Source organism: Musca domestica, unplaced genomic scaffold, assembly GCF_030504385.1.
Source record: "Musca domestica strain aabys unplaced genomic scaffold, Musca_domestica.polishedcontigs.V.1.1 25, whole genome shotgun sequence".
Classification (NCBI taxonomy): Eukaryota; Metazoa; Arthropoda; class Insecta; order Diptera; family Muscidae; genus Musca; species Musca domestica.
Window position 1 is genome coordinate 2,502,265 of NW_026712277.1, and position 11,906 is coordinate 2,514,170.

At 27.9% G+C, this 11,906-nt stretch overlaps 1 protein-coding gene across 1 annotated transcript; it reads left to right on the forward strand.

Annotated features, from left to right (window-relative positions):
• Nucleotides 1-1,320: 1,320 nt before the first annotated feature.
• LOC105261855 (cytochrome P450 6a9-like) lies at nt 1,321-6,053 on the forward strand. Its single transcript, XM_059123724.1, has 2 exons — nt 1,321-2,720; nt 5,317-6,053. The coding sequence occupies exons 1-2, from the start codon at nt 1,622-1,624 to the stop codon at nt 5,733-5,735; spliced, it is 1,518 nt and encodes a 505-aa protein (XP_058979707.1). The 5' UTR covers nt 1,321-1,621; the 3' UTR covers nt 5,736-6,053.
• The last annotated feature ends 5,853 nt before the right edge of the window (nt 6,054-11,906 follow it).

An 11,906-nucleotide genomic window follows, 5' to 3' on the forward strand; every position in this document is an offset into this window, starting at 1 on the left:
AAATTTATTCACCGTGGTGGATGAAAATATTCACAGAGGTGGATAAAATTATCCAGGGAGGTGAATAATATTATCCACGGAGATGGATAAATATATCCACAGTGGTGGATAAAATTATCCACAGTGGTGGACAAAAATATCCACAGTGGTGGATAAAATTATCCACAGTGGTGGATAAAAATATCCACAGTGGTGGATAAAAATATCCACAGTGGTGGATAAAACTATCCACAGTGGTGGATAAAAATATCCACAGTGGTGGATAAAACTATCCACAGTGGTGAACAAAAATATCCACAGTGGTGGATAAAATTATCCAGTGTTGTGGAAAAAAGTTATCAATTTTGGTGGATAAAATTATTAAATTTATTCATCGTGATGGATGAAAAAATTCACAGTGGTGATTAAAATTATCCACAGTAGTGAATATAATTAACCACAGTGGTGGATAATATTATTCACGAAGGTGAATTATATTATCCACGGCGGTCGATAAATATATGTCCACAGTAGTGAATAAATATATCAACTGTGGTGGATAAAATTATCCACTGTGGTGGAAAAAAATTATTCACAGTGGTGGATAAAATTATCCACAGTGGTGGATAATATGATTCACGATGGTGAATATAATTATCCAGGGTGTTGAATAATATTATCCACGAAAATTGATAAATATATCCACAGTGGTGGGTAAAAATATCTACAGTGTTGGATAATATTACTCACGGTCGTGGTTAAATTATCCAAGGAGGTGAATAATATTATCCACGGAGGTGGATAAATATATCCACAGTGGTGGACAAAAATATTCAAGGAATTGACAAAACTTTTTCATAATGGTGGATAAAATATCCACAGTGACGGATAAAATTATCCACTGTGGTGGAAAAAAGTTATCCATTTAGGTGGATAAAAATATCCACTATGGGGGAAAAATTTATTCACCATGGTGGATGAAAATGTTCACAGTGGTGGATAAAATTATCCATTGTGGTGGATAAAATTATCCATAGTGGTGGATAATATTATTCACTATGGTGGATAAAATTATCCAGGGAGGTGAATAATATTATCCACGGAGGTGGATAAATATATCCACAGTGGTGGATAAATATATCCACAGTGGTGAAAAAAGTTATTCATTCTAGTGGATAAAATTTTCCACGGTGGTGGATATAATTATTCAGGGAGGTGAATAAAATTATCCACTTAGGTGAGAAAAATTATCCACAGGGACGGATAAAATTATTCACGTTGGTGGATAAAATTATCCTCCTTCAAAGTGGTAGATAATATTATCCCCCTTGGTGGAAAATAAGATCCACCATGTTGATGCATAAGTTTTTTTCAACACTGTTTATTCTTGTCAACTCTCGTCCTCTCCTCAAAATTCATCGCTCTCACTCTCCCTCGCTTCGGCTCTCTCTCAATATCTTATCGTTTTCCGATAAGATATCCTCCCGCCCCAAGAAAAGAGTAACTCAACATTAGTTGGACAAATCAAAGATGATTTGACGAAAATTTCAAAACTTTATAAATGCAATGATTAAACATAAAATGTTTTCAGTTTGGTTCGGATATTCGTCGGTGGAGGTGGTGGTGTTGAGAAAAAAACATTATGGCAATCTTCATGATATTATTATATATTCTCTTGGCCCTCATAGCCTATGTGGTGATATCGTTTCGCAAACGTTCAAGTTATTGGAAAAGTCAGGGAATAACCAATGAGGAGCCCCATCCCCTGCTGGGTAATATGGTGGGTTTGGGTAAAAGCAAAAGTTTCGGCGATGTCTGGCAGGAATACTATGAAAAGTTCAAGGGCAGCGGTCCCTTTTTGGGTTTCTATTTTTTCCACCGACCATCGGCTTTTCTATTGGATCCGGCTTTAATTAAAAATGTGCTGATTAAGGATTTTAATAAATTTACCGATCGTGGGTTCTTCCACAATCCCAAGGATGACCCGTTGTCGGGACAGCTGTTCCTGATCGATGGCAACAAGTGGAGGCGTATGAGGAATAAGTTATCACCCACCTTTACCTCGGGTAAAATGCGGTTTATGTTTCCCATTGTCACCCAGATTTGTGAGGAATTTGTGGAGGTTTTGGCAAAGGCGGCGGAAGAAAATCCCGTTGTGGAAATGCGTGAAATGTTGGCCCGTTTCACCACCGATGTGATAGGGTCCTGTGCCTTTGGCATTGAATGCAATAGCCTGAAAAATCCCAATGCCATATTTCGGGTATATGGGCGCAAGGGCCTGGAGGAGCAACGTCACGGCCGTTTGGTTATGGCCTTCATGAATAGTTTTCCCGAATTGTCCAAAGCATTGAAAATGAAACTCTTCCCCGAGGATGTCATCCAGTTCTTTTTGCGTATAGTCCGGGAGACAGTGGAATATCGAGAGAAGAATAATGTGAGGAGAAATGATTTCATGGATATGTTAATCGATTTGAAGAACAAGAAGTTAATTAAGTCGGAACATGGTGATGATTTGACAAATTTAACGATGGAAGAGATAACGGCCCAGGCTCATGTTTTCTTCAATGCCGGCTTTGAAACCTCCTCGACGACAATGGGTTTTGCCCTCTATGAATTGGCCCAGAATCAGGAAATGCAGGATCGGGTGCGTCAGGAGATTCGTGATATGTATGAAAAATGGGAGAATAAATTTTCGTATGAAAGTATGAAGGATATGCCTTATTTGGAGCAAATTATTGCAGGTAAGTGGGCAGTTTCTTTGGAAGATATATTAAAATTTAAAAAGAAAATAAAAAACTGAAACTAAAAAAAAATAAAATTTAATTAACCAATAATAATTTTTTAAATTTATTAAAAATTCTTGTCGTGTATTAAAAATTGAAATATATCAAAAAAATATATAATTAATAATAGTATTATTATTTTTACATAATTTTTAAAATATTTCTGATACCTTTTTTTGAAGTAAAAAAATATTTTTTATTAAAATTTTTTAATTAAAAAATTTTATCTAAAAAAATATATTTTTTTTATTAAAAACTCTTGTCGTGTATTAAAATTTGAAATATGTCAAAAATATACTTTTAACTAATAATAGCATTTTTTTAGTAACTTTGATGTATTTTGATATATATTATTATTATAAAAATATTATTTTATTAAATTCTTTAATTGAAAAATTTTATCTTAAAAAAATATTTTTAATTTTTTTTAATAGTAATTTATTAATTAAAAACTCTTGTCGTATATTAAAATTTGAAATACGTTGAAAATATATTTTTAACTAACAATAGTGTTTTTTTTTTAATAACATTGATACATTTTATATTTTTTAGTTTTATTATATATAAAATATTTATTTATTTTTTTCTATATTTTGTTTATTTATTTATTTTGATTATAAAATATTATTTTCAACAATTTTTTTTATAATAATTGTTTTATAAATTTATAAAAAATTATATATATTTTTAAATATTTTTTACATTATTTTAATTTTTTAAATTTAAAAAATATTTATTTTTTTCTATATTTTTGTTTTAATTGGAAAATTTTATTTTAAATCTAACATTTAAATTGAAAATATATTTATTATTATTTTTTTAATATTTTTTTATTTTTTTTAATTGGAAAAATTTATTTTAAATAAAAAAATAATTTTTATTTATTTTTATTTTATATTTAATATTTTTTTCTATATTTTATTTATTTATTTTTTTAATTATAAAATTTTATTTTGAACAAAAAAAAAATATTTTTTTATATAATTATAAAAAATATAATTATTTTTTAATAAATTTATAAAAAAAATTTATATATTTTTACATTATTTTAAATTTTTTTAAATTTTAAATTGAAAAAATATTTGTTTCCATATTTCATTCATTTTTTAATTAGGAAATTTTATTTTAAATAATAAAAACTAATTTTTATTTATTTTTATTTTATCTATTTATTTTTTTATATTTTATTTTTTTAATTATAAAATTTTATTTTGAACAAAAAAAAATTATTAATAATTGTTTCATAAATTTATAAAAAAAAAAAATATATATATTTTTGAATATTTTTTGAATTATTCTAAATTTTTTAAATTTTAAAATGAAAAAATATATAAAAATATATTTTCAATATTTTCTTCATTTTTTTAATCGGAAAATTTTATTTTAAATAAAAACATATATTTTTTTATTTTATTTATTTAATATTTACTTATTTTTTCTATATTTTATTTATTTATTGTTTTAATTATAAAATTGTATTTTGAACAAAAAAAAATATTTTTTTTATTTTTTTATTAATAATTGTTTTATAAATTTATAAAAAAAAATTTATATATTTTTATATATTTTTTATATTATTTTAAATTTTTTAAATATTAATTTGAACAATTATTTATTTTTTTTTTCTATTATTTCTATTATATTATTTACTAAAAATTAAAACATATCAAAACTATATTTTAAACTAATATTAATATTTTTATTTTTCATATACATATTTAAAAACAAAATTGATACATATTTTTATATTTTTTAAATTGAAAACATATTTTTTATTTGTTTTTCTATTTGTTTATTATTTTTTCTATATTTTATTTATTTTTTCTTTTAAATTATAAAATTTTATTTTGAACAAAAAATATTTTTTTTTTATTTTTTATTAACAATTGTTTTATAGATTTATGAAAAAAATTATATATTTTTAAATATTTTTTACATTATTTTAAATTTTAAATTGAAAAAATATTTTTTTAATATTTCATTAATTTTTTTAATTGAAAAAAAATTAATAAAAAATATATTTTTTTTAATTTTTATTTTATTTATTTATTTTTTTCTATATTTTATTTATTTATTATTTTAATTATAAAATTTTATTTTGAACAAAAAAAATATTTTTTTTACTTCGTATATACTATTTCATTTATATATATCTTTTTTTTCTTAATTGGAAAATTTTATTTTAAATTAAAAAAATATATATATTTTTTTAATTTTTTTGATTTTGGTGTCCCAAACAAACATTCTAATACTGTTTGTTTTTAATAATAATTCTTTTTTTAATTTATGAAAAAATATGTTTTTGTTTAATTAAAAAATTCTTTTCTTATATTATAAATTAAAACACATCAAAAATATATTTTTAATTAATATTAATATTTTTATTTTTCATATACATATTTTTAAAAAAATATTTGATACATTTTTTTAATTTTTTAAAATTGAATAACAATTTTTTATTTGTTTTTCTGTTTTTTTTTTTAATATTTTTTATATATTTTTTGTTTGATTTTGATTGATTTAGAATTAAAAAAAATATTTATACTTCTTCCAGAAACCCTTCGCATGTACACCGTCGTTCCCGTGCTCAATCGCCAAGCCCTCGAGGACTATGTGGTGCCGGGGAACCCCAAATACGTGATCAAAAAAGGCATGCCGGTTCTCATTCCCGTTGTGGGCATTCATCACGATGAACGTTACTACCCCGAGCCGCATAAATTTAATCCCGACAACTTTGCCCCCGAATTGGTGGCTCAACGTGATTCCATTCTTTATATGCCCTTTGGCGAGGGGCCACGTAACTGTATTGGTATGCGTTTCGGCAAAATGCAGACTACAGTTGGTCTGGCGATGTTATTGAAAAATTTCAAATTTTCTGTATGCTCGGAAACTCAAATTCCGCTGCAGTATGATAAGAAGAGTTTCCTGATTAGCTCGGAGAGGGGTATAACGCTCAGGGTGACGAGGATTTGAGTAGAGACGTTTCAAGTCATACCCCTGTCAGTAACATGATATCGATAATTTGCCAGCAATAATCACTCTTTATTAGTCGTTTAGTTAATAGTGACGTCACAACCAGTTTGCTGTGTAATGCCATGTTCGACAACTGCAACAACAACACCAAAAATTTCAATACTGTTCTAGCTATAAATATCAATAACCAAAGATAATTATAGGTTTCCGTATTTCCTCTAAGATTTTAATATTTTTAGACAATGTATGAACGTTTTTTTTTTCACATAACAATAAAAAAATACAACAACAAAGACAATAATAATTGTTTATAAACAATTTTCAGCATTCTCTCAATGCCCACAGGGTGACCAGTTTAAGAAGATTTTTTTAAAACACAAATATTTTCACAAAAATATAAAGGCCATTAACGTGGATTTTTCAGGAATATTTTCCAGGGGATATGGGTCCTTGGGATTTTGGATTTTGCAGGAACATCAAAGCCATCAATTTGGGACAGATTTAGGGACTGTCAAGTCAAATCAGAATAGTTTACAAGGAGTTAAAAGGATTTCTTCAGGGACTATTGAAGCAAATCATTAGCAATTGGAGTATATAAAAAATATTTTTTAAATATCTGAATTGCTGCTGATTTTTTGAGGCGAAATATTGAGTTTTCAGATTTTGTTTGTTCCCAGACCCCTAATGAAATTCGTTGCTTAATATTTTTCTCTTTAACATTGAGTTCATAAAATGAAATTTTATGGGAGATTTTAACTCATTTCCCTTAGCAGTGCTACCAAACCTGAAAAAAAGACTATTTTTCATAATAGCGAATTGATGTGGATTTTTTTTAGCGAAATATTCAATTTCCAAATTTAATTTCTTCTGAGACCCCTAGTGAAATTCGATGGCCAATATTTCTTTCTTTAACATAAAGCTCATATAATGAAGGCTTATTGGAGATTTTGGCTCATTTACCCCACGTCTCACGTAATACTAAAGTAAGTCAAAGCATTGAAGATTTTTTTTACATGCGTCTAAATTGCTGCTGATTTTTTAATACGATATATTAAGTTTCCAGATTTATTTTGTTCTGGTACCTCTAATGAAATTCGATGCATAATATTTTTCTCTTTAACATAAAGCATATAAAATTAATATTTATTAGTGATTTTGGCTCAACTCGGTCCACACCTCACTTAACCGTAATGCCAGTCAGAATAAATAAAACATTTCTTTATATAAATTTCTGCCGATATTTTAATAATATATGTTGAGTTTTCACAATTCATTTGTTCCCAGACCCCTAGTGAAATTCGATGCTTAATATTCTTTTCTTTAACACCAAGCTCATAGAATGAAGTCTTATGGGTGATTTTGGCTAAACTCGACCCTTGTATTAATTAACAGCAAATCAAAACAAAGAAAATTATTTTATATATTCTGAAATTGCTGCTAATATTTTAATGATATATGTTGAGTTTCTAAATTTCTTTTGTTCTGGGACCTCTAATGAAATTCGATGCTTAATATTTTTCTCTTTAACATAAAGCTCACAGAATGAACCTTTGTGGCCGATTTTGGCTCAATTCCGTTCACGCCTCAGTTAACTGTAATGCAAGTCAATATATACATGTTTTATATATGCCCGAATTGTTGTTAATATTTTTATGGTATATGTTGGGTTCCCAGATTTCGTTTGTTCGGAGACCCCTAGCGAAATTCAATGCTTAATATTATTTTCTTTAACTGCAAGCTCATAGAATGAAGTCTTATGGGTGATTTCGGCTAAACTCGGACCATGTCTCAACTAACAGCAAAGGAAATCAAAACAAATCATTTTTTTTATATTTTCCCAAATTTTATTTGATTTTTTAATGCAAAATATTGAATTTCAAGATTTCGTCTGTTCTGGAACCCCTAGTTAAATTTGATGTCAAGTAATTTTCTCTTTAACATCAAGTTGATAGAGTGAATTCTTATGTGTGATTTTGGTTAAATTCCACCCGTGCCTCATTTAACTAGTCAAAATTAACATTTTTATATATACCAGAATTGTAGTTAATATTTTTATGGTATATGTTGAGTTCCCAGATTTCGTTTGTTCGGAGACCCCTAGTAAAATTTTATGTCAAGTATTTTCCTTTTTAACATCAAGTTCATATAATGACGTTTTATGGGAGATTTTGAGTCAGTTTGATCAAGCAAATAAAAATACAAGAATCTCTGTTTTATAAGCCGGAATTTCCGTTGTTTTAACGATTTGTGTTGAGTTTCAAGATTTATTTTGTTTCTAGACCCATAATAAAATTCGATGCCGAATATTTCCTTCATTGTCAGCAAGCCCATAAAATGAAGTTTTATAGGTGATTTCCCCCTCCGTCTACGAACCCTTAAGTAATTAAAAATCGAATTTCTTCCTGGGAAACAAAGAAATGAAGGTGGAATTTTATTGAAAACCATAACATCTACGCATATACTTTATTCTGGAGTTGATAGTGAAATTCGACAAAGAATATTTTTTTCTTTGGGTTCATACCCCGAAAAGTATGCTACATGTGTCTTTGGAATGTCAGCTTAAAAGGAGGGCTACTCAATTTATGACCAAAACATTTTAAAAAATATTTAATTTTTGACTCTGGGTTTTTAATGATTTGTGTTGAGTTTCAAGATTCATTTTGTTTTGAGACCTACAGTAAAATTCGATGTTGAATATTTCCTTCTTTACAATCAAGTCCATAAAATGAAGTTTTTTTGAGTGATTTCCCCCATTCGTCAACTAACCTTAAAGTAATTAAAAATCGAATTTCTTCCTGGGAAACAAAGAAATGAAAGTGGGATTTTCCTCAAAACCATAAAATTTATGCATAAACTTTATTCTGGAATTGATAGTGAAATTCGATATAGAATATTGTTTCTTTGGGATTCAGGTGCCTAAAAGTATGCTACATATGACTTTGGAATGACAACTCAAAAGAAGTGTCACAACAATTTATGAGCAAAACATTTTAAAAAAGATTTCATTTTTGACGCTGTGTTTTTGATAATTTTTTTTGAGTTTTCAAATTTCTTTTGTTCTGTGACCCCCAATGAAATTCGATGCTGAATATTTCTTTCTTTGCCACTAAGTCCATAAAATGAAGTTTTATGGGTGATTTCGCCCAGCTCTTCTATTAACATTAAAGTAATTAAAAATCTATTTTTTATTGAAATTTTTGAAAGTGAAATTTTATTAAAATCCATGATACTTACGTATACAGTTTATTCCAAGTTCAATAATGAAATTCGACATAGAATATTTTTTCTTTTGGGCTCATACCCCGCAAAGTATGCTACATGTGACTTTGGAATGCCAAATAAAAAGGAATGTCACGCAATTTAAGAGAAAAACATCTTAAAAAAGATTTCGTTTTTGATGCTGGGTTTTTAATGATTTATGTTGAGTTTCTAGATTTCTTTTCTTCAGAGACCCCTAGTGAAATTCGATGGTGAATATTTCTTTCTTTGCCATGAAGCCCATAAAATGAAGTTTTATGGGTGATTTTGGCTCAATTCAACCTGCGCCTCTATCAACCCTATAGCAAGTCAAAATACAAAAAACTCTTATTATATTTTTCAAAATTGCTGGTGATTTCTTAAGGATTTCTGTAAAGTTTCTAGATTTACTTTGTTCAGAGACCCCTAGTGAAATTTGATGCCAAATATTTTCTTCTTTAGCATCAAGCTCATAACATGAAGTTTTATGGGTAATTTCGTCCCGTTCTTCCACTAACCATAGGGTAAGTCGTAATCTATTTTTTTTTCTTGATAAACAAAAATTAATATAAATAAATTTAATTTTCTTAAAACCCATGGCATTTACGCATATAGTTTACTTCGTGATCGATAATGAAATCTGTCGTAAAATATTTTTTCCTTTGGGCTCATACCCCAAAAGGTATGCTACATGTGACTTTGGGATGTCAAATTAAAAGGAGTGCCACACAATTTATGGAAAAAAATAAAACAAAATTTCATTTTTGCTGTTGAGTTTTTAATGATTTATGTTGAGTTTCTAGATTTATTTTGTTCAGAGACCCCTAATGAAATTCGATGCAAAATATTTTTTTCTTTAACATTATCCCTATAAAAGGAAATTTTGTGGACGATTTCGCACCGTTCTTCCACTGAGCTCACTAATTTTTTCTAGATAAACAAATAAGTAAGATTTAAATTTTCTTAAAACCCATGATATTTACATATATAGTTTATTCCAAGATCAATAATGAAATTCGACATAGAATATTTTTTCCTTTGGGATCATACCCCTAAAAGTATGCTTCATGTGACTTTCGGATGGCAACTCAAAAGGAGTGCCACATAATTTATGGAAAAAAATTAAAAAAAAAATTTATTTTTGCTGTTGATTTTTTAATGATTTTTGTTGAGTTTCTAGATTTATTTTGTTCAGAGACCCCTAGTGAAATTCGATGCCGAATGTATTTTTCTTTAACATAATGTTCATAAAATTCAGTTTTATAGGTGATTTTGGTTTAATTCCACTTGTGCATCCATTAAAATACAAAAACCTCTTTTTATATGTCTCCATTGGTGGTGTTTTCTGAATGGTTTATGTTATGTTTCCAGATTTCTTTTGTTCAGAGACCCCTAATGAAATTCGATGCTGAATATATTTTTCTTTAACATCATCCCCATAAAATTATATTTTATGGGTGATTTCGCAACGTTCTCCCACAAACCTTTGATTTAATTTTTTATTTATTTATTTACTTTTTTTTTTTTTTTTTTTGATAAACAAATAATTTGAACCACAATTTTCTAAAAACTTATGATATTTATGTATGTAGTATATTCTGGAATTTATAGTGAAATTTGGTATAGAATATTTTTTCCTTTGGGCTCATGCCCCTAAAAATATGCTACATGTGACTTTCGGATATCAAATCAAAATAAGGGCCACACAATTCATAGAAAAAGAGGAAAATAACATTTCATGTTTTCATACCAATTTTTTGTTGGTATATTTTGGTTATACAGATACCACTACTTCAGAGACTTATTTTTGTCTTTGACTACATTCTTCTAAAATGAAGCGATGAGAGAAAATTTGCTACCATTTAAAAAATACCTTCTAAATGTCCTTTATAGAGTGAAAGCTAAAAAAATATAAATATACCTGAGCCAAATTCACGGTATACAATGACATAAGTTTTGGTACGATTTAGTACTCTTTGTACCCTTTTAGTACTAACTTTAACTTTTCTTTGTTGCTAATATCAAAATCACAGAGTTCAATAAATAGGAGGCTTTTAGAAGGTTTTTTATAGGTAGACTACAACATTAAGTTCTTCTAAACCTAAAAGTCATCCCGAAGATCTCCATTACATAAAAGACTTCCAGAATGATTTTCATTCCAAAACGATCTCCTTAGGTCTCCTAAAGGTCTTAAATGTCAAAAAAAAAAAATTTACTGATCCGCAGTTCGATGTTGACTTTTATCGCATAGCCTCAGCATTCATGCCTTGGCTTTGATCTACACACAAGCGTTGTTGTCCAGTGTCGTTCCGACGGTGAAAAAAGCTTTCTTAATAATATGTTTGTCTGTCAAATTATTTTTCATATTATTTGTTTGTTGCTATTATCGTTGTTGTTGTCTTTTTTAATCTACGTCGTACTTTTCATCCCAACTGGAATGAAATCACTTTATTTTGGAACTGTTTGCCTTGTTGGCGATCAAGGCCAGCAGAGAACAACAACAACAATAAAAACCAATTAAATACGAAAAAAATAATTAACAAAAAAATACAAAATAGCACAAAATCATAAAATGTTTTGAATCATTAAAAACATATACAGTGGAACCTGGTTATGACGACAAGTTCTCTACATAAATAAAAATTTTGGAATTTCATAAAAATTAAATAATTTCCATAAAAAACTTAAGGTTATGAAACCCCATTTTGTAGGTTATTTTAGGAGGGTTCCACTGTAAAGAAATTGTTTATATCACGACTATTTACTATAGCTGTGACGGAAACCTACCTCAATACTATTTTAGCTTGGCTGTGTTGGCGTTGCCTTTTTAGTTTTGTTGTGTTTTTTTTTTTTTTTCATTAACCCATTGAACTCGCTACACCTGTATGGCTCTCCAAGGTTAATGACCCCATATATATATCTACAAATAATAAC

Excerpts from the sequence above, each read along its gene's own strand:
- LOC105261855 (XM_059123724.1), top strand. The coding sequence starts at position 1,622 with ATGGCAATCTTCATGATATTATTATATATTCTCTTGGCCCTCATAGCC. Across the intron at positions 2,721-5,316 it reads TTTGGAGCAAATTATTGCAG|AAACCCTTCGCATGTACACC; the intron begins GTAAGTGGGCAG and ends TACTTCTTCCAG.